The sequence below is a fragment of the Aedes albopictus genome, chromosome 2 (genome assembly GCF_035046485.1).
Source record: "Aedes albopictus strain Foshan chromosome 2, AalbF5, whole genome shotgun sequence".
NCBI classification, from domain to species: Eukaryota; Metazoa; Arthropoda; class Insecta; order Diptera; family Culicidae; genus Aedes; species Aedes albopictus.
Window position 1 is genome coordinate 350,151,439 of NC_085137.1, and position 23,563 is coordinate 350,175,001.

The 23,563-nt window shown below is 38.1% G+C and overlaps 2 protein-coding genes across 6 annotated transcripts in view; both read left to right on the top strand.

The window, feature by feature from the left end:
• LOC134288307 (uncharacterized) overlaps window positions 1-3,954 on the top strand; it is a 72,692-nt gene extending 68,738 nt beyond the window's left edge. Inside the window, exon 2 of the mRNA XM_062852719.1 lies at window positions 3,822-3,954. Coding sequence (XP_062708703.1) covers window positions 3,822-3,920 — 99 coding nt within the window. The 3' untranslated portion in view covers window positions 3,921-3,954. The remainder of the gene's footprint in view (window positions 1-3,821) is intronic.
• The window catches only part of LOC109430789 (WD repeat-containing protein 47-like), a 349,154-nt gene that overhangs the window by 191,133 nt on the left and 134,458 nt on the right, over window positions 1-23,563 (top strand). The gene's annotated exons all lie outside the window — the stretch shown is intronic.

The window sequence follows — 23,563 nt, forward strand, 5'->3', positions numbered from 1 at the left end:
CATTTTTTTTTAAATTGCTCGTACGCTCACATGAGCATGTATTTTGCAATAATTTCGACATGGCAACCTCACTGGGTTTATAAACCAACTTCAAATACCGAAAAATATTGATATTTTGCAAAAATGTGAGCGTACGAGCAATTTTAAAAAATGTGTGTTTCCAACACAGTCCCTGTGCGGCATGGGTGTTACTCAAAAATGAGAGTTTTTATTTTAAAGAGTTTCCACGAATCTCACAATTCGGGTTCACCCAGAAACAATTGAATTGGTACAGCCTAGGGAGATGCAAGCCACGGTTGCTAAGGATTTTTTTTCTAAGTTTTTTACGTTTTGTTACCTTTTTGTTTACGCTTCGGACTTCAAAAGATTTTTTCCAGAATTTCTCAAGGAATCCCCGGAATCCTCCCGGAATTTATCTAGAGTTCTTTCGGAAATTGTATCGGAAATTCTTACCGAGATTCCTTCAAAAACTCCTTGCAACAATCCGTAAGAATTTATTCCTGGAATTTCATACGAGATTCTTCCCGGAGTATCTTCTGGGAATTATTCAGTAATTCCTTCTGAAACCCTTCCAGAAATCCTACAAGATCCCTGGCAAAAACTTCATTCAGTATTCCTCTAAAAGCTTCTCCGAGATTCCTCCAGGAACTTCTTCCGGTTTTTTTTTCGAGAACTACTTGTGATTCAAGTATTGCTTCTGGGATTCCTACAATAATTTCACCAGGTAATCTATCTGGAATTTTTCCAGGATCCTTTCGGAAATTCCTTCCGGGATTCCTCCGAAAATTTCTTCTGGGTGGCTGTCAGGAATTACTTTTCAGGAACTTCTTCCGGGATTCCTCTTAGAGCTTCTTCTAGGAATTCTTTCAGAAACTGATTCCGGGATTTCTTCGAGAACTCTTTCCAGGAATCATCTAGAGACTCTTTTTTTCTACCAAGAGCTCCGTAAGGAATTCCTGCAGAGACCCTTCTGAAATTCTTTCAGATGTTTGTAATGGAAATCCTCCTGGAGTTTATTATGATTTTTTTGAGTATTTTGTTTATGGAATTCCTCATGTAGTTCCTGTAGGATTTCTTTAAAAAAAAAACACAGGAAAAAGCAGCCTAGTTATAGCTCCCTGAATCCTAGAGGGATTCTAGAATAACACTGATATATGTTGCCCTTTACTGGCATTCACCAGATTAGCTGGTATGTCATAAACATACAGAAAAACTTGTAGTTAGAAGACACAGAATGTTGCTAATTGACAAATTGAGGGATGAATTTTTGAAAAAAAATCGCGTTCTGGATTCGAACCCACGACCCCGTATTCGCTAGACCGGTGCTTTAACCAACTAAGCCACAGAACAGGTGATAATTCTGCGGAATAGAAAGCCAAACTGAACCCGAGCCCTCACCATGAACATTCACTTTTTCAAGAACCATCTATCTCTCTTTCGGCTTAGATGTCAATCCACAACACAGCATCGTTTGTGCCCAACAACTACAAGTGAGAGCGTATTATTTTTATTTGAAGCCGAGACTTACTCTCGCACTCCGCATACCTAGCCACCAAGCAGTCTGTTTGCTGGTGTCTAATTCAGTATGCGTCGGGAGCTCGGCATGGTGCCGGCATGGTGCTCGGCATTGTAAACAACAAAGCCACGAAACGTCAAAAACTACGTCAAGAACATTTCCCTTAGCAACAGTGGCTTGCAGTACCCTACGGTACTCAACGTTATTTAAATTTCCAAACTCATGGAAAACTGTCAAATATTTTATAAGTATCGCAAAAACAAGTCAATTGTTGGAAAACGAAAAAAATATTAACAAATAAGTGAACTGAAATCAATGGTTTGGATAAGTAACTTGATGGGTTTGATTCATGTTTTAGAGAGCATTCTTCGCCGAGAAATTTAGTTTTTTTTTATTACCACACAAAATAGAACCATCATGTGCCTTTTTATTTAATTACGTTCTATTGGTAAAGAAAGTGTTTAATTAATAACTGTGCTAGTGCTTATATACCATTAAGCTGAGAGGCAGTCCTCCCCAGTTGGGATGTAACACCAGAATGATGATGTCAGATATTATGACTAGCAGAAAATACATCTGTAAAGCGAAGAATACTGCAATCATTACATCAAACGTATTCGTTCATGCCTTTCATTTCGCTACATTTTAAAACTGTTTAATGAAAATCCGTGTTATAGGAGTCTGCATAACACATATTCATAGTATCGAAGTCTCTGCTATACATCTACTAATGATTCGAACTCATTTTTGTAGATTAAAAATTACTTAAATTTTTGTGTACGTACTATCGAGGCAAGATGTACGTACTATCGAGGTACGCCTGTATTCATAAACTGCGCGCCCAAATGGTTAATATACTATTTTTTTAACTATAATTCGATGCAAAATCAAGCCATACTAATCCAGAACCACGTGGTTTCATATAATAATTGCATTCAGCACATACATTTGATGATATAACAGAGAAAATAAAATTATTTATTTTATCAGGTTTGACACTTAGCGACCTGTTTACTTTTCTGTGGTTTGAAGATGCTTATTGTTTTCAACTTCAGGTTAGGTCTTGTAAACGTTTGTGACCAAAATTAAAAAAAGTTTAAAAAACTTTTTAGAAAATTGGCCTGTTAGAGCGGTAATCATAGATTGGTAAACGTAAAAAATACGAAAATGTGGTTTGAAGTTGAAAAACCATTCCGCATTTTTCCTGCCGCATACTGTACATATCTTGTAATATTACTATGTTCATAGCCATTGCTGGAACCAGAAACTGATAGGAAAACCCGTTTACCTCCCTTCCAATTCTTATCACAGCACTGTGCCAATCTGTTATATAACACCTATAACTTTGTTCATAAAAATAGCAGTGAAAGACAATTTTTATACAAAATAGTCAGCTTTGATATTCTGTATCTTCATTCTACTTCGATCCATTAAGCCACAAATTTGACTGCGAAACAACAAATATGGCCAATTTTGTTGTGGCAATTTTTTTTTCGGTGTACAATAATAGTAGTTTTTTTTAATATTTTTGTTCAGTAATTATTTTTATTATTTTTTTCCTCACATTCTTATTTGTAAATGCGAAATGGTAGAGCAAAAATTCAATTTGTTGCCACTGCTAATATTTTGAACAATTTCACATAGTGTTCAAATTTTTTGCAGGTGCTGCTATAACAAAATTGATTATATTTACAGTTCATTATTACATTTTTAAGTCAATTGGTCAAAGGATAACATAGTAACACCATATCAAAATCGGCCATTTTGTATGATAATTGGCTTTCACTGCTTTTTTTTTTAACACAGGTGTACAAGTTATGCAACCAAGCGAAGGCTTGGTTCACACAAATCACACAATCTATAACTTTGCGCCAGGCATCCATGCACCAATGCGTGAACCATGAGCCAAAAATAAACATTTCCCTGTCCCACCAGCACTACGATATCCGCATGGTCTTGTGCAAGCACAGAGGACTCAACGACTCGTTGACAACAAGCGATGGCAGTCATCATTTCCTCCCCTTCCTCACACCTGCAATCTTCAGAGCGCCTAAAAATAGAAGACCTCACACACTGTGGCTGGTAGTCCCAAGCAGCTATCTCATTGGTTCCTTGTGTGAGTGTAGCTGATCTTGCGATACTGGAGTACCAACTGCGGGCGGTCAATCGTTTTGTTTTAGGAACACAAAAAAGATGACACACTACTAGTGATAAGTTTTAAAATATTTGTTTCAACATCCATTTTTGATCCATATAGCTGAAAATGAGTTAATTGACATGTTTTTTTTTGTTTTTCTATTTATAGGTATGCTCCCCATTGTACATCGTAGGCCTAGAAGCTGTAGGTATTCACATTAATACAATTTCATTACGAAGTGTTTACACACCAATGACCTTTCATTAAATTTGTTACGGTTCTGCATCTATGTATATACTTTGATTGTGCGATATTTGCCAGAAAACCGTTCGCCAGAAAACCATTCGCCAGAATGACAAACGCCAGAAAACCATTTGCCAGAATGTACCATTTGCCAGAATACTATTTGCCCGAATGTACCATTTGCCAGAATGTACCAATCCCCAGAATTTAATATTAAATATTTAATTCTGGGGATTGGTACATTCTGGCAAATGGTACTTTCGGGCAAATAGAAATTTTCTTCATTTCCTAGGAATTAATTTCAGTCCATTAATGGATGTTAATTAATATAAAAAATGACGTCAGTTTAAATCTTTTACAATAATTTGATATGTTCACTGCTAGGATGATCTCTTGGTTTGTTTCGATAAAGAACGTCTATGGCTAGAACAACGGAAACAACTGGAAATGATTCACCGGTAGTTATTAAGCAAAGAGAAAACCGATGAAGAGAAATCGATCATTACAGGTACGCCTGTATGATACTAAGAGCGAGACTTCTATGTAACTAGGCTATAAGTGCATAGGTCCACAAACATCTGGTATGGTGAAAATACTGCTGACCGAAGTACATTAGGCCGATTGGTCAATGGATAGAATGGTGATCATGAATCGCTATTCAGTGATTATGGAACAGGAATCGGAACGGTTTCTTAAATTTGTTCGGTTTTCCAATAATTAGCTGATACTTCTACAATATTAATATTTCCGTATTGTTTTACCACAATCAACAATTAATGTCAAAATCTAGTCTTACTAACTAAGAAGAACAGCCTATGTTCAAAAGAAGGCAAAATTCACTAGTTGAACATCAACGGTTTCGATGCAAAAACCATAGTTTTTGATTCAAACCATCTTTTAGCGAAGGCTAAATTTCCAAATTGTATTGAAATCTATTTTAGAACTTCGTGTTTCAACTTGCCCCCGTGTACCTCAAGCATGGTGCTGAAGCCTTTTTGCGAGCAGATATACGATGTATTTAGAGCAATCATTACTTTACATGCAACTTTAAGGTTGATTTAAAGTGGAAATGGTCAATTATAAAATCAAATTAAGATTATATTGGTATAATCTTTGTTCAGTCGCATAATTGCCATTTCCACTTTAAATCAACCTTAAATGTTCATGTAAAGTAAGAATTGTTCTAGATACACCGTATATCAGCATGCAATAAGGCTTCAGCACCGTGGTTACTTGGCAAGTTCAAATAGTGAATTTTTCCTTCTTCTAAACACAGGCTGTTCTTTCTAGTTTCATTGTAAGACTAGTTTTTGGCATAAATTGTTGATTATGTTAGAACCCTAAAGCAATATTATATCTAATAATAAAAAAATATAACAGACCTTAGACTCGTTTATTGTTCCTATATTTAAAAGAAGGAAAGATTCATGGTTAAAATACAGTAGCTCCAACTTCAACAATTATTTTAACAGCATATAAGGAGAAAACGAAAAAAAAATATGGCCATTCGGCAAAATAACTTTTTGACCAAATGACATTCGACCCAACGGCCTTCAGTCGAATCACCAACACCAACAGCCTAACACCATTGATATTAAGGTTCTATAACAGTAGCCGGAGCGCCATTAGCCATAATACGAAAGCCCAAATATGTTAAGCTCACATATTACAATTACCGTGATAAGGGAATATATTGGTTAAAAAATGGCGCAAATAAACTAAGAAGATCATCCACAAAGAACAGCAGATGATTAAAAGAAGGAAAAAACTCTGCTGGAATTATTAGAATTAATTTTCTCAAGAACAAGCTTTTTATAGCATTTGATCAAGTGATATTCAGCCCAATGGTAATGGCTTTCGGGCAGTGACAGTCAGGCTAATGGTATAGGTGAAACCGTCACTTGAGTTATTATTTCTGTGTATTTTACTCGTTGCTTCCAAAAGGTTTTTGTTTATGGTATTCGATTGACTTTAGTGTGTGGTCAACAATTCCGGGTAATTTTTCTGTTTGGCACAAACATTATTATTTAAAGAGATCATGTTATTGTTATTGTTAAAAATAAGCTTAAAAAATTACTTTCAATTGAAAGCAGGGAATCTTTGAAAAATATAAGTAAAGCCAAAAATTCCATATCAGTAAAAGCTGGGAAGAACATCCTATGTGTTGAAAAAAGGAAAATCTTTGATGAGTATTGATCAAATTCCGTCAAAATAATATTTGATCGATTGGATCCACATCATGATCAACTTCTCCACAAGACAAATTTGTGGAAATGTTCTAATTGAAAAAATAAGCTGTTGTGCGCAATAAAATATTTGAATAACATAAAAGATTTAATGTATTGTGAAGTTTGAAAGGTTTCATTTCACATCATTTTTTTGTTTCAGAGTGATTTGCCCTTCTTCAAATTATAGGCTTTTCTTTAAAAGTTACTCTAAAATCATTTCTTGTTTGCTCTTACATCAGTTCCGATAATTTATTTAACTTTGGCATACAAATCTGAACAAAAACTTAATTTTACATTTTTGCAATCGTTATTGTGGGCTAATCGATCCCAAACTAATAAAAAACACGATTTATTTTTCAATAAGGTTTTTTTGAAATTATCATGAGATTGGGAACACTTCTGGATTGAGAACTATGGAAAATTTCTGGGAAATGGTACTTTCTGGGGAATGGTACATTCTGGGCAATGGTTTTCTGGGAAATGGTTCTTTCTGGCAAACGGTTTTCTGGGAAATGGTATTTTCTGGCAAATGTCTTTCTGGCCAATGGCATTCTGGCGAATGGTTTTCTGGCAAATATCGCACAATCTACTTTGATTGTGCGATATTTGCCAGAAAACCGTTCGCCAGAAAACCATTCGCCAGAATGACAAACGCCAGAAAACCATTTGCCAGAATGTACCATTTGCCAGAATACTATTTGCCCGAATGTACCATTTGCCAGAATGTACCAATCCCCAGAATTTAATATTAAATATTTAATTCTGGGGATTGGTACATTCTGGCAAATGGTACTTTCGGGCAAATAGAAATTTTCTTCATTTCCTAGGAATTAATTTCAGTCCATTAATGGATGTTAATTAATATAAAAAATGACGTCAGTTTAAATCTTTTACAATAATTTGATATGTTCACTGCTAGGATGATCTCTTGGTTTGTTTCGATAAAGAACGTCTATGGCTAGAACAACGGAAACAACTGGAAATGATTCACCGGTAGTTATTAAGCAAAGAGAAAACCGATGAAGAGAAATCGATCATTACAGGTACGCCTGTATGATACTAAGAGCGAGACTTCTATGTAACTAGGCTATAAGTGCATAGGTCCACAAACATCTGGTATGGTGAAAATACTGCTGACCGAAGTACATTAGGCCGATTGGTCAATGGATAGAATGGTGATCATGAATCGCTATTCAGTGATTATGGAACAGGAATCGGAACGGTTTCTTAAATTTGTTCGGTTTTCCAATAATTAGCTGATACTTCTACAATATTAATATTTCCGTATTGTTTTACCACAATCAACAATTAATGTCAAAATCTAGTCTTACTAACTAAGAAGAACAGCCTATGTTCAAAAGAAGGCAAAATTCACTAGTTGAACATCAACGGTTTCGATGCAAAAACCATAGTTTTTGATTCAAACCATCTTTTAGCGAAGGCTAAATTTCCAAATTGTATTGAAATCTATTTTAGAACTTCGTGTTTCAACTTGCCCCCGTGTACCTCAAGCATGGTGCTGAAGCCTTTTTGCGAGCAGATATACGATGTATTTAGAGCAATCATTACTTTACATGCAACTTTAAGGTTGATTTAAAGTGGAAATGGTCAATTATAAAATCAAATTAAGATTATATTGGTATAATCTTTGTTCAGTCGCATAATTGCCATTTCCACTTTAAATCAACCTTAAATGTTCATGTAAAGTAAGAATTGTTCTAGATACACCGTATATCAGCATGCAATAAGGCTTCAGCACCGTGGTTACTTGGCAAGTTCAAATAGTGAATTTTTCCTTCTTCTAAACACAGGCTGTTCTTTCTAGTTTCATTGTAAGACTAGTTTTTGGCATAAATTGTTGATTATGTTAGAACCCTAAAGCAATATTATATCTAATAATAAAAAAATATAACAGACCTTAGACTCGTTTATTGTTCCTATATTTAAAAGAAGGAAAGATTCATGGTTAAAATACAGTAGCTCCAACTTCAACAATTATTTTAACAGCATATAAGGAGAAAACGAAAAAAAAATATGGCCATTCGGCAAAATAACTTTTTGACCAAATGACATTCGACCCAACGGCCTTCAGTCGAATCACCAACACCAACAGCCTAACACCATTGATATTAAGGTTCTATAACAGTAGCCGGAGCGCCATTAGCCATAATACGAAAGCCCAAATATGTTAAGCTCACATATTACAATTACCGTGATAAGGGAATATATTGGTTAAAAAATGGCGCAAATAAACTAAGAAGATCATCCACAAAGAACAGCAGATGATTAAAAGAAGGAAAAAACTCTGCTGGAATTATTAGAATTAATTTTCTCAAGAACAAGCTTTTTATAGCATTTGATCAAGTGATATTCAGCCCAATGGTAATGGCTTTCGGGCAGTGACAGTCAGGCTAATGGTATAGGTGAAACCGTCACTTGAGTTATTATTTCTGTGTATTTTACTCGTTGCTTCCAAAAGGTTTTTGTTTATGGTATTCGATTGACTTTAGTGTGTGGTCAACAATTCCGGGTAATTTTTCTGTTTGGCACAAACATTATTATTTAAAGAGATCATGTTATTGTTATTGTTAAAAATAAGCTTAAAAAATTACTTTCAATTGAAAGCAGGGAATCTTTGAAAAATATAAGTAAAGCCAAAAATTCCATATCAGTAAAAGCTGGGAAGAACATCCTATGTGTTGAAAAAAGGAAAATCTTTGATGAGTATTGATCAAATTCCGTCAAAATAATATTTGATCGATTGGATCCACATCATGATCAACTTCTCCACAAGACAAATTTGTGGAAATGTTCTAATTGAAAAAATAAGCTGTTGTGCGCAATAAAATATTTGAATAACATAAAAGATTTAATGTATTGTGAAGTTTGAAAGGTTTCATTTCACATCATTTTTTTGTTTCAGAGTGATTTGCCCTTCTTCAAATTATAGGCTTTTCTTTAAAAGTTACTCTAAAATCATTTCTTGTTTGCTCTTACATCAGTTCCGATAATTTATTTAACTTTGGCATACAAATCTGAACAAAAACTTAATTTTACATTTTTGCAATCGTTATTGTGGGCTAATCGATCCCAAACTAATAAAAAACACGATTTATTTTTCAATAAGGTTTTTTTGAAATTATCATGAGATTGGGAACACTTCTGGATTGAGAACTATGGAAAATTTCTGGGAAATGGTACTTTCTGGGGAATGGTACATTCTGGGCAATGGTTTTCTGGGAAATGGTTCTTTCTGGCAAACGGTTTTCTGGGAAATGGTATTTTCTGGCAAATGTCTTTCTGGCCAATGGCATTCTGGCGAATGGTTTTCTGGCAAATATCGCACAATCATATACTTTCTATTGCCTAGTTTACTTTTGAAACCATTATAACGATGATCGAAAACTATTGCTGGCTGCCTGGCTGCAGTTAGTTGTGAAACCATTAATTTGGTTTCCCCAATTCTTACGCGAGGTTACGAGACTCTATTTGCTCATTGAAGGTACGAATCTACAGCCAAAAGTACACGTGCTAATAATTTGAATCTGAACCCATTGTCAAAGCACTTATTTCTCTTTTTATTTTCTGCATCGGAAGTTGCCCTTCTTCCCTGGTTATTTTCACACTCTAATTGCTCAACGATTGCCACCTCCTACCTAATGGGTGGCAGCCCTTCGAATAAGCTGGTCAATCCACGAGTAACGGCCTTGCCAAATTGCGCACGTATTCAATTAAGCGTCCGGTAAATTGGATTTTCCCTTCCACAGCGAATCCTATTTAGTGTGCTCCATAATGCGACGCTCGTCATTTTTCCAAAAGCAAAGATCGTAATTGAAAATCAGTTTTCCTGCATTATCTTATTCCCCTCGATTCAACACCCCTCGATTTGAGTGCACAATGTGTGCGCGTGCACTCGCGCAGCTCCAACAACGAGTGAAAGTAAGTTTTATGCACCGACCGTGTGACGACGACGACGACTACCTACCTACTTAGAGGTATTGGCTCTTGTACGCTAATAATTTCAGGTTGACAAGACACCGCACCGTCGGAGCTCCGCCGAGCTTCGCTAATCTTATGCGCTCTCGAGATGTTGTTGAACCGACAATTTTCGTGGTTTTAGGGACCGCGCGCGACTGCTGAGCTGTGAGCTATACCCTGTGCAGCAGGAAGAGTGGTGCATGGGATCAAGCGAAACGAGACCATTGTTTCAGACCAAAGAAAATTTGCTCGATTATTATGAATTGAATTTTCTCCATGGTCGAGCACAGGGTCTCGTGCCGGTCGCACTGACTGGCAGCTGGTGACGACGATGACGACGACGCGGCGCAGGGTAATGTTTGAGTAACGTCACTCATGCATAGTAATTTATTTTGAGTCTCATCGGCTGGGGAATATTGAATCAGGTTTAATCGTTATTACACTGGCACTGTTATGGAACTATTCAGGTTTTTTTTTTATTAATAAGCTCGTGCTTAAAATCAAGATTTGACAGAAGCTGAGAAAACCAGTATATATAATATTTAATACAAAATAAGAATTATAAAAAGGTAAAAGTACAAAATATTGATACACAAAAAATAGTCAAAATAAAAAAAATCTAGAGCATAAGCATGAGCATAGATGATCTTACAGTTCGTAGTTGATATTTAATTGAACAGAACAATTGAAATAACATTAGGAACCAACAGTCGGAGCTTGGGAGTAGCTAACCATTCGCCGACTAATCGAGCCTCTCAGATCTGCCGTGAGTCAGGGAACAAAACAAAATCTCTCTCTTAAGTCAATTCCATACCATGACTGCGTTGTTTTCGACTTTTGTTGTGCTCCAACGATGATGCTACAGATCGTAGAGATGCAACAGCATCGACTACCACACTTATTTTGGCAATAAATAAGTGCACTTGAGATGCGCGCTTCGCAGACCTACCTGCCGCCTGCTGCCAGCATATGATACATGAGAGCTGAGTACAGCTTTAATCTGTCGATGTAATATCAATTTGCTGTTGTTTTGCTCCGCTTGGGCACTGTGCCTGCAAAACTGGCAAAATATGTCTGCTGCGCCTCCAATAATTCGCTTCCCTCCTCACCAGTCAACCTCAGAAGCGCCAAGCATATAGGAACATGTGGCGCAGAAGCGCAATAATTAGGTAACGAAAACGAGCGATTGCGCCATTGGAATCTAGTTTCAAGGATTGCTCTCTTTGGGGTGGCGTTTCTCGGTGGAGCAAGCAGCTGTGTGGCAATTGCAGTTACTTTGAAACTGACCATTTTTTATGTAGCAGGAAACGGAAATCCCAATCTAAGTAGTCAATCAGTCAACCGTGAATGCGCACAGGTTCAGCTAAGCTGGAATATTTTATTCGTTTGATTTTTATTTTGCACAAGCTAATAGTCTTTATCCGGTTATAATGTACAGTTTACGCATCAGTAGTTTGTCATTGGTTGTTTGAATTTGCTCAATTTGAAAACGAAATGCTACGCTTGGATTGCTATGCAAAAGACTTCAGTCAATCGAAGCATGAAAACCGCTATTGAAATCGAAAATCTGCTACTTTCTTCTCTACTGGTATAAGTGAATGAGGTTAGAATGGGATAGGCACGCGCATATCAAGAGATAGGTATAAGCGTCCCTTTGCTATTCTAACCTCATTATTTGCAAAGTGTAGTCTGATGACTAATGGTCGTCAGCCACTACGTGTGTTTGCTGTGCTAAACATAGGTTCAATTCCAGGTCTTTACCTTTTATTTGACCTCCTAAAGGTGAGGGCCTATCAACTAGCACACGAAGGACTTGTGCCTTTTTTCTCTGTTCGGGACATAACAACTGCGACCACTATTTGATCTATTGTGGTATACCCCGTGTCCTTTGTATAGTACATGTCGTATTACTTTATCACCATTGAAAAGTTATAAAGTATTCGGTTTTGTTACAGTAGTCATTTACATAATAATTGCAAGGAAGGATTCTGATTGATAGGTTCCGCTTTTAACACGCTCCTTTTTCAGTCAAAATCGGATCCCTTAACGAGTACGTCAAGAAATGATACCGATATTGACCATGCATCGGAACTCTAGTCCTTTCTGTTTCAAACCAGTGTACACCGAATAAAAGATAGGAATACTAACCCATGTTTCCTTGTTTCAAGATCCATCTCGGCCACATCTAAGACCTTTCACTTTCAACAAGGTGTAAATGTAATGAGGACCAAAGTGTTTTCCTTTGATTACTAAAGGGTTCGATTTGGTAGATCTTTCGCCGCAGCGTAACCCAAAAAGGTGATCTACCCACGCTACGGGCTCCGTTAAAGATCGAGCATATTTTAAACCCCCTCAACCATTCATCCCTCAGCATGGGTCGCCTGACACCTTGGATTGGGATTACCTGTTTAGTGGACTTTTACACCCGGAACAGGTGGCCCGTAGTGCTATTCTAAGCCGGCAACTACATGGGCAAAGACTCTGCCTTGGACCTTGCCAGAGATACATTTTATCCTAGGGCTCGGATTCAAGCCAGTAGACCGACATCATGACAGCGACCATACCCGGAATTTCTCCGTACGTACACTAGTTCGATCAGTGCAGAATTTCCTGTTAAAATACACGTTAATAAAAACAAAAACAAAAACACTTGTTCGATAGAAGGGCCGTGTTCGACCGGTATGACCTGCGCAGTCGACTTCGAACCCTTGGACATCCTCTTGATTGCGCCTGAACTAGCCACTCCACGCGTCCACTCCTCAGTAGCTCCAAGACGATTTGGGTGATAGCCTATGAAACGGCACGTCTTTACATATCCTCTGAACAAAGTTGCCCAGAGTCTCCACCACTTGTGGAACCAGCCAACACAAAGTCGTATATGGTGTAGAACAGAATGCTAAAGTGAAGGCCATATGCGTACATGCTGCCATCCAACCGCGTGTAAAGTGTAAGCATATCGTCTCCACTTTAGCATCCTATTCAATAGCATGCGATCGTGTGTTGGGTGGGGAAAGCATGTGATAATCACGCATTGCGATCACAAAACCAGCTCCGTCGTTCCTTCTCAACCTGCACACATCGGGCACTTGGGAGAACCCGCATGATCTAAATCAGGGGTTCCCAATCTTTTTGAGGTGGCGACCCCCTTTAAGAATTGTCGAAGCATCTGGGGCCCAATGAAATTTTTTAGAAACAAAATATGAATTAAATAAACGAAGCCGATCTATTTGGGTACAGTGGTGTAGCCAGAAATTTACTGTGGGAGGGATTTTCAACGATCAATGATACTTTATATGACACTCACATTTTGTAAACAATGACGTACATGTCAACATGTACATTCAATAATTGAAGTCGTAGCTTAAAAATAGCGTTTCTTCTAAGAGCGTTTTATACTGAAAATATGTTCCTCAAATTGTGGCTCTTGGGGTTTTTTGATAACATCGCGGCCCCTCTGGACTGGCTTCACGGCCCCCAGGGAGCCGCGGACCACCGGTTGGGAACCCGTGGTCTAAAGCGGTAACGGCGCGATAGGGCATGGGTCATATGGAATGTAACTTCCCCTTAGCGTTTGTTGACCCAACTACCTAACTTCTTCTTCTTCTTTGTGTCTCTACGTCCTCATTGGAACTTTGCCTGCCTCAACTTAGTGTTCTTAGGGCACTTCCACAGTTATTAATTGAAGGGCTTTCTTTGCCTGCCATTGCATGAATTTATACATTGTGTGGCAAGTATAATGATACGCTATATGCCCAGGGAGTCGAGAAAATTTTCCCGACCGGAACGGGAATCGAACCCACCGTCTCTGGATTGGCGATCCATAGCCTTAACCTCTCGGCTATCTGGAGACTACCTAACCTGGGAATCTATTTGCGGGTCCCTGAGAGACCTTCTACAGGGTGTCTGCTACCTTAAAAACCTGAAAAACCGGAAATCCTCAGCAAATTTTATTTATCAGCGAAAACCTAGAATTGCACCGAGAAAAATACAACATTGGGTCGAATGAATAAAATGAATAAACTTTACTAATTGTCGATCTACTTAGAAATAAAGTCCTCAGAGTTTAATACATTGTTGGTATGAATAAAAAGGATTTCAAATAAGCAGTGTTTACGTCTTTGGAACATGAGCTTCAACTATGTATATGTTTACAGTCAGAACTGTCAAAACAAATATTTTTCCCGTAATACTGGAGGATCCTTCCTAGATCTAGCAGATATTTCCAGTAAGTCGACGATTCAAATATTATGCTGCAAATTCCATGCAGACGCGGATGAATCTGGAAGTTAAAACCCATCTAGAAACTCCGCTACAAAGATTTTTCCAGAAATTTCGTCTGGGTTTCTTTCTGGGACTTCTCTAGAAATATCTTTTGGAATGTCTCTCAGAATTTCTCACAAGAAACCTTGCCAAAATTCTTCCGTGTGAATCTTCCAGAATTCCTAAATTCTGATAGATTTCTTCTGGAGTTTTCTAGGGGATTCTACAAAATGTCTGTCCAGAATATAATATCTTCAGGAGATTTTTCCAGTAATGAATGGAGGCCCCAGACAACCAGTCATTGTATAAGATGTTGCATAAGATGATAAAGTGGAGGGCATATGCGTGCACGCCTCCATTTAGGCGCATGTAAAATGTACGCATATCGCCTCCATTTTAGCATCTTATACAACATCTTATACGATGATTGGTTGACTGGGGCTTGCACGCATATGGCCTCCACGTTATCATCTTATGCAACATCTTTTACGATTACTGGTTGTCTGAGTTTTTTTAAAGGTACAGTTTATTCACAGCATTCATAGACAACAAATATATCTACAAAAGCAAGCTAAAAAATTTAAAATTGGTAAAACGGTTAAACAGTTATAGGACCCTAAGTTTATTTTTTTTTGTAAAAAGAAGAAAAAAATAAATGAAATCTTCAAAAAACTCATATTTTGCGTGACTTTGGAAAAAAATTATGTTCTACGAGTTTATTCGAAATTTAATTTGTGAGAAATTCATAAAAAAAAAGATTGGAAATCGGTTGAAAATTGAAAAAGTTATGGCACTTGAAGTGAAAACACCTTTTAATTACTCGAAAATTCAACTTTGAAGCGATTGCGCGACCTCTAAATCTCAATATTTTTGGCTTAAACTCAGAGGTTTCTCTTTTTGTGTCATTTGAATCCAAAAGAGCTTACGAATTCCAGGTTTCAACAACTTTTGAAAAATAAACCGTAGCCAGGCATGGGAACACTCACTTGGAAAGAGATACACTCACTTGCAATTTTCTCATCTCAGCAGCATGCTATCAAAAAACAGTGTATGGAGCACTTTTATTTTGTGGTTTTATCTCAAACTTTCCCGAACAAAGTAAGGGTCGCACACGCATACCAAAGTCGTGACAGAGCGTTGAAGACAACTCTCCACGAGGTGAGTGTAATTTGCATTCACCTCGTGGAGACTCGTCTTCATAGCCCTCTCACGACTTTGGTATGCGTGTACGACTCTTGATGTGATCAGCAAAGTTTTAGATAAAACCACAAGGTAAAAGTGCTCCATACACTGTTTTTTGATAGCATGCTTCTGAACTGAGAAAATACCAAGTGAATGTAACTCTTTCCAAGTGAGTGTTCCCATCCCTGACCGTAGCCTAACCTACAGTCCATATATTCGTGGGATTTCCACCTGGATTTATCCCGAGAGTTTCCAGAGATACTTCGAAGATTTTAATGCGGAGTTTCTCTAGGGATTTCTGTTGAAGATTTTCCGCATTTTTTTTCCGTGTTCCTCTTGAGACTTCCCTAAGAGATCTTTCCGTGAGTTCTCCAAGAGTTACTAGAGGAGTTTCGCCTAGAATTCCTCCAAGGATTTCTTAAGAAATTTTTGACGAACTTTCTGCTGAAGTTGCTCCCGAGATTTCTTCCAAAGTTTTTCCTGTGATTTCTTCATGAAATTTTCGTGAGCTTTCTTCTAGAGTTTTTTCCCTGGATTTTTACAGAAGTTTCAACTGGGACATTTCCCAAAGGTTCTTGTGGGATTTCTTTTGAAGTGGCTTCTCTCGGAGTTTTTCCTGGAATTTATCACAAAAAAAATCCTTCATCTGTTGGTCCTAGGATGTCTGTCAGAGTTTTTTCTGAATTTACCGTTTTCTTTATGGATATCTTTAATAGTTGATCCCGGAGTTTTTACAGGGATTTTTTGGTTGTTTTTTCTCCGGGATATCTCTTTGGATAACTTTTGAAGTTCCTTGTAAGAAATTCCCGGAAAAAAATCAGAAGAAATACAGAAGAAATATGGAAAAACTTATAGGAGAAAACTCGAGAGGAACATCAGAAGAAATCCCCAGAAAAACTGGCACGTTTTGGAAAAAATAAAGTTTTGGTAGTAGTCCCGGAGGAAGTATTAATAATATTCAACTCTGAAAATCTCTAAAAGAAATGCCGAGGGAAACTACAGGGAAATCCTTCGATGAAATCCAAGAGAAATGTTGGAAAACTGTATAGAACAAATCGCTGGAAAAACGTCTGCGAAAGTCTTGAAAAAATCTCGACAGAAATTATTGGAAACCCATGCCGGAAAAAACTCTAAGAGTAATTCCTGAAGGATCTGTGAAGTAATTCTGGAAGGATCTTCGAGGAATTAAGGACAGACTTGTTAAAATCCCAAAATGACCGCCACAATGGCCGACTTTGGCACCTACTCACGATTTCGAGGGCACAAATCTCTTCGTAAACAAAACCAGTGCATCTGAGCTTTTTATTTTAAGTTAATTACAAGTGAGCAAGAACAGAATAATGAAATACATTGTTGTTTGAAGCTCGCTTCTTGAGATTTGTGCGTCTGAAGTTTCGATGCAATGTTGAAGCGGGATTTCAAGACGTTTGTCCTTAAGCGAGAACTCGGGAGAACCTCTGGACGTAAACCCTGGGGAATACTCTAGCAGGGGCCCTGTCAGAAACTCCTGCAGATATCCTGGCATAAAATCTAGTAGAAATCCCAGGAGCAACTTTCAGAAATCCCGAAAGAACACAGAAACAATCTAGTAAGAAACCATTCTAGGGAGCAGATGCGTAAAAAGCCTCTGGATAGAAAATTGAGAAAAATGGAGAAAGTCAGAAAAAAAAATCTGGCAAACTTCTAGGAAAAAAACCTTCGTTTCAAGAACTCGCAAGAAGAATTTTGTGAGAATCTGCGAAAGAATATAAAGAAGAAATGCAGGTTTGGATGTCATTCCTTAACCTTAACTAGAAGAGAAATCTAGACATAATTTATTCGGATTTGACAGCTACGCAGTCTTGATAAATCATAACGAATTGTTATCCAACCCGACGTTTCGACACTTTGAATGGTGTCTTCTTCAGATACGTTTTCCTTTTTTTGTTCTGTGTGATTTCAAGCTGGCCATTTGGGGCCTCCTGTCGGGTGTTTCATGTTTGCGGATTTCCCTACTCTCAGTCATGGCACCCACTATAGCGGGCCGAATTGAAAGATCTCCATCCTGGATGATTGCCTACCATCGCCTTGTCCTGTGGCCAGGTCAAATTGCTATCGACTTGTTTTATTTCATTGTTGAGTCTGCGCCGCCGTGAGCCGTGGGTCTGCCCCTCTGCTGCGATGTCCTGCTGGGTACCCATCTAACGCTTGCTTGCAGGTGTCGTTCCCACCCCTGCGTAGAATGTGGCTGACCCATCTCAACTTCCGCTTCGGAATTTATGTCGCATCGACTTTTAATGACATAAACGATGGAGTTCCATGTAGGAGATCACAAATTCTATACCGCAGGCATAGATTGATGAAGACCTGTAGCCGTTTCACCACCATCACGGGAAACCCATGTCACTTTGTGCACTGGTCGATGAATAAAGAGCAACCCCCAATCACCATATCATTGTTGCCACAAAACTCTCAAACACCTCTCCGTTTTCGCTCATTTCTCCGAGACCATGGCATCCCATGACGTGCTCATAGTCCGAGTTGTCGGAACCAACTCTCACGTTGAAGTCGCCCATGAGGATCTTGATATCACCTTTCGGAATCTTGCCCGCGACAGCATTCAGATGACTATGACTGTAAAAGTTCTCTTTATCTTGCAATTCGGCAGCATCGGTTGGCGCGTAACATTGGATCATGGTAAGGTTTCAAACCCGTGTTCTGAATCTGGCTACAATTATCCTCTCATTAATAGGTTCCCACTTTATGAGCGCGGCGTGGGCGTGAGCGCTGAGCAGGAAACCAATCCACGGTGGCGAGGAGCATGTTCGCTTCGTAGGCCAGAGTATAGCAGAATTTGACTCGATGCCAATCTGTGTTCTCCAAAGTTCGGCCAACGGACTTCGCTCAGTCCTAGGATCTCAAGCTTCATATGGCATGCCTCATTGACTAGTTGTGCCAGTTTATCCTGCCGGGCTAGGGTTAAAATATTCCAATTCCAGTTCCGTTGAATCAGTTCGTAATCTTTCATTTAAGATTTTAGTATCGTTTTTTTTTGGATTCCGGGAAACATACTAAGTCAACTATAATTCCGATTATTGAAAACCATATCATCCAATTCCAAGTAACGCAGGCCTTGTAAGGGATCTCATTTTTTCTCAGATTCAGCATCCTCTAAGACTCATGTTTATATTGGCACAAGTTTGCCAAATGGAAAAGAACGTGCCACTAAAGCCGACCGTTCGACACCATATTATAATGATTAATTTATGCAACAATTCGTAGAAGCTTTTGACGAAATGGCTTTAAATTTGTGCTTCAAACGAAACTCACAAGCGAAACAAAAAGTAAAACTCACACACAACCTGAAGATCCGTTCCTCCGAAATTAGGTTACTCGTCCGCAAAAACACTTGCATTAGCTTTATACATTCTTTGAAGAATGCTCTCACCGTCTGTTGTACCAACAACATGCTAGTTGCTGCGGAAATAGAATTGCCTTCCAGCCACACTACACCAATTAGCCACCGTTTCCAAACAGCAATCTCTTCCAATTGCCTCTTTAATTCACTCCATTCCGCCCAGCACATCACAGACAGCTTATCTGAGAAAACTCTTTCGGAGGAGGCGCTCTGCCGGAGCGCGCGTTGAAGCAAGCCCACAGCCACAGCACCATGACTCCATACCACCCGAAGCGCCGAAGACTCAACTCAGCCAAAGAGCCCACCACTGACTGGTCTGTTTGCAATACGGAGTACGTAGAGTAGAGCTTCATTCAGTACTTGCAGAGCTCTCTCGTCAATCGGACGCGCGCGCGACTTTCTACTTCTCGGTTCGACGGTGGATAATCATCGCCCAGCAAACAAACGTGTGCATTTCGCGCTTTTGCAACGGTAACACACTGGGAATTGTGTTCCGCATTGTACGAGCACCATTCTGCTTCTCCCGGTCGGATCCGGGACGAAGGGGGAATCTTCTGGGTGTTCTAGTAGTGTTGGGATGCAGGCCTGGTGGAACATCTGGGTTTCTGGTGCTTCAGTTTGGATGATTTGAATTTTTTTTGTGGCGAAATTCAATACGAAGAAAACCGAGGAACATCTCAATCGACAACACCGACGAGCCCCAAGTGCAGCAATCGAGGATTGAGTGTGGGGTGAAGATTTAATGTGCAAATTCCGGAACAGAATCGGCACCAGTTGGGACTTGCCCGAAGAAAACCTGCCTGGCCGAATAGATAGATTGATGCCAGAGTGGTTGGATCGCAAACGGGTTGCGATCGATCTAGCCTGGTGCATCTGGCGCGGCAAGGCAACACGAGGAAGAGAAGATAACTGTGCTCGATCGCGTTGATTATCTCTTTTGCTTCATCACTGGCGGTGTTTTAAGTGCTCGATTTTTATATGTGTGGATGGCTTTTTGTTTCTACTACGTGCTTCTACGTCACAGGAGTTTGGATTAAACATCGACCGGCTGCTGATGCTGCTGCTGCTGCTGCTGCTACTACTGTGTTGTGCTGTGTGCATGGTGGTTGAAAAACAATTACAAGCAACATAGAAAATACTTTCAATGTTGCAGTTATGGTAGTTTCCCCTTTCAACGGTGTGCTGATGCTGATGGGTTAGGCAGGCGCCTGTCTGTTGTGTGGTGGCGTTAGGTTTTTCATCCATGTGTTCTACTTGTTGTACTTGGGGGCATTGCATGCTGCCATCATGATGATGATGGATATGGAAAACAGAAGACTTTCTCTGCTCGGGCTTTACTCAGTTTGAAGATGTATATGGAAATGTATTTAGATCACACATCGCATTATAACATGAAACTTACTGTGGCGTACCATTTGAGAATGGATCTACAAGGTTCCTTCTCACGAAATGAGTTTATGCTTCGAACCAAAGCACTATATGTAACTACAGGGGATAGACAAAATAATCTGAACAGGAAACAATTTAACTTTCCAAAACATGTTCAACTAGCTGTAACTTTTCGTAAAGTGCATCAAGAATTCCCAACCGCTCTAACTTCATCTAGAACAGCCCAATATGTAAGGTACACCGGGGCAAGTTGAAACGCGGAGTTTTAAAAAAGATTTCAATAAAATTTGGAAACTTATGCTTCGCAAAAAGATTGTATGTTTCAAAAACTATGTGTTATGGCAATCAAATTGTTTATCATCAATAGAAAACATCACGTTAACCCGCTGTTTCATCTTGCCCCAGCCGTTTTAACTTACCCCGGTGTACCTTATTGTACAAATTTGAATCATTTATACATAGACATCTAACTTTCTTCACCATGGATAGATAATGGATTTTTTTTCTAAAAATGTCTGTTTTTTTAATGTTTTGGTACTGGCGCAGATTTAGTGACCTCAGCGGGGATTTCAAATGGCTTGGCGTGAATTTTGCGTAAAGGGTGTCCACGATGAAATTGGCACACAGAAAATATTGTATAACTTTTGATTGCGTTCGCCAAAATAGCTAATTTTTTGACCATGAATAGTATATTATGTGTAGCTAATACCATAAAATGTTCATTAAAATCGGTTGAGTATTGGCGCAGATGTTGTCGACATCATAAAATGAGATTTTAGAAAATGTGGTCACCCATTTCAAAAAATTGCTTGGGCTATAACTTTTTTGTAACCTCATCAAAACGTTTGAAAATTTTACTCGATATTCTTAACATAGTATCAATTAAGTGGTAAAAATTTGATCGAAATCGGTTCAGTACTTTTTCTAGTAAATATCCAAAGCTCAAATCGCTTTGACCATTTTTAATTCCGCGTGCACTATTTTGACTGTAGAACTGGTAACACTGTCCCGATTTTTATAAAACTTTGGCAGTGTAAAATTGCTGTGTTAAACTGTTTACAGTGAAAATTTCAGCCATTTTTGTTGAGTACTTTCAAAGTAAAAGCAGTTTGAATTTCACTATACCAAAAACCAAAAAAATCTGCTTATTGTGACATGGTGCGACATATATGGCTATAACTTTTTAACGGTATGATCAAATTGAATGAAATTTTGACAAATTACTTCTACATACATACTTAACGTACATAAAAATTTTCATTAAAATCGGTTCAGTATTTTTGGCGCCAGAGTTGATATTTTCCAAAATGTTTGTTTGCACAAGATTCACAAGTGGCAATTTCCTTGTTTCAACGATATCTCCGCCAATACTTAACCGATTTTAGTGAAAATTTTATGGTATTAGCTACACATAATATACTATTCATGGTAAAAAATAGCTATTTTGGCGAACGCAATCAAAAGTTATGCAATATTTTCTGTGTGCCAATTTCTTCGTGGACACCCTTTAGCATTTTTGGCCACAACCCCCCCCCCCCCCCCCCCTCCTCATAATAGTCTATTATCCCATACCTTATACATGATTCGTAGAAATTTCATAGACTCCCCCCTTCCCATAAAACGACATTATTAATGGCCTCTCACCGCTTTAATGGCTTTAGATATTTGAATAAACTTTAAAAGTAGGTTTGATTCACACATAAAAAAACCAATAGGACACTTTCTCGGAGCTCATCGCCCTCAACTTCATGAGCGTCCCTTTGTATCAATGACTACAATTTCCTGCTGTAAAGATTAAATTTTGTTTTTAAAATGCATTCTAAATATTCTAAAGGTACTTCATTTATTGTCTTAAAAAACCTTTAATTTTGTTTCAAACATCTCTTAATTTTCTTTATTAAACTCTGAATCCAAATTGTCTCTCTTCATTTTTTTTTGTTTTTTGAAAATTGAATGCAAGTTCTATGGTCAGATCATTAAAGGTGGGATGTGACTTGGAATTTGAGAACCCCTACATTAGAAAAATAGTCAGCAGAAGCCCAGGAAAACTGTCTGAGAATTGTCTTTCAGAATACCTAAATGAACTTTAAATTAACTTTCAGGCAACAAGTCTAATATGCGAGAATTCCGGAGGAATTACAATAAATTGCATGTATAACTTTTGGCGATACACCTGAAAAAGGTCTCGCGTAATTATTCAAGTAATTACAATAGATTGCCAGGGTACACACCGTGAGTAGATTTCTTGACAAATCAACTCCGAAAATTTATGTAGAGCCTTCTGAAAGTATTTCTAAAGAATGTTTGGAAAAATATTGTGTGGAATTCTGAAATAAATTCTTTCACAATCCTATTTTAAATGGAATGACTAGCAAGACTTCCTAAAACTTAGGGTTTCCTTGATCTAGATACAATTGAGTCAACCAATAGAGGTAATAAAAAATTGAACCATACAATCGCCTTTCATCACCCTAGGTGTTATTTTGAACAGAAATTTAGAAGTAAAAAGAAAATCGACTTAACACGATTTTCTTTTTATTTACAGGTATTCCACTAACCAGCTCAGGTTCATCATCACTAGAAATTTAGAGCTTTGCACACAAACACAAACTTTTGGAAAATCCAAAAAGAATTTTTGGAATTGACTTGGTCAGGATTTTGTTAAGTATATAGGAAAAATTCTTACGAAAACGATTCTCTAAGTGTACCAAACCTTTTTTTTTCGTTTTAACGGGATTCTTTTAAGAATGGATTTTGCAATAAACTTCTCCAAGAATTTTACCATTGATGCCAACGTATATTCATTAAAGATGTTTGTAAAAAAATTCTCAAAGAATTTTACCGATGTCTCAATGAGTTTCACATTTTTTTAAATAAAATAAACTTCAAGAAAACCCCTATTGTACAGATAATTTCATTAGAGTTCTGTGCTAAATTATATCATGTTTTTGTTTTTACTTCCAATTATTTCCTAAATCCTAGAAAATTTATGGAATTTCATTTTCGTAAACGACACCTTGGAAATATTGAACTTATTCGGTTTGTTAATTTTAAAATTTTGCCAAAACAGAGACAGTGTAGTGTAAGAGCCCAGACAACCAGTTATCGTAAAAGATGTTGCCTAAGATGATAAAGTGGAGGCCATATGCGTGCATGCCTCCATTTAGGCGCATGTAAAATGTACGCATATCGCCTCCACTTTAACATCTTGTACAACATCTTATACGATCACT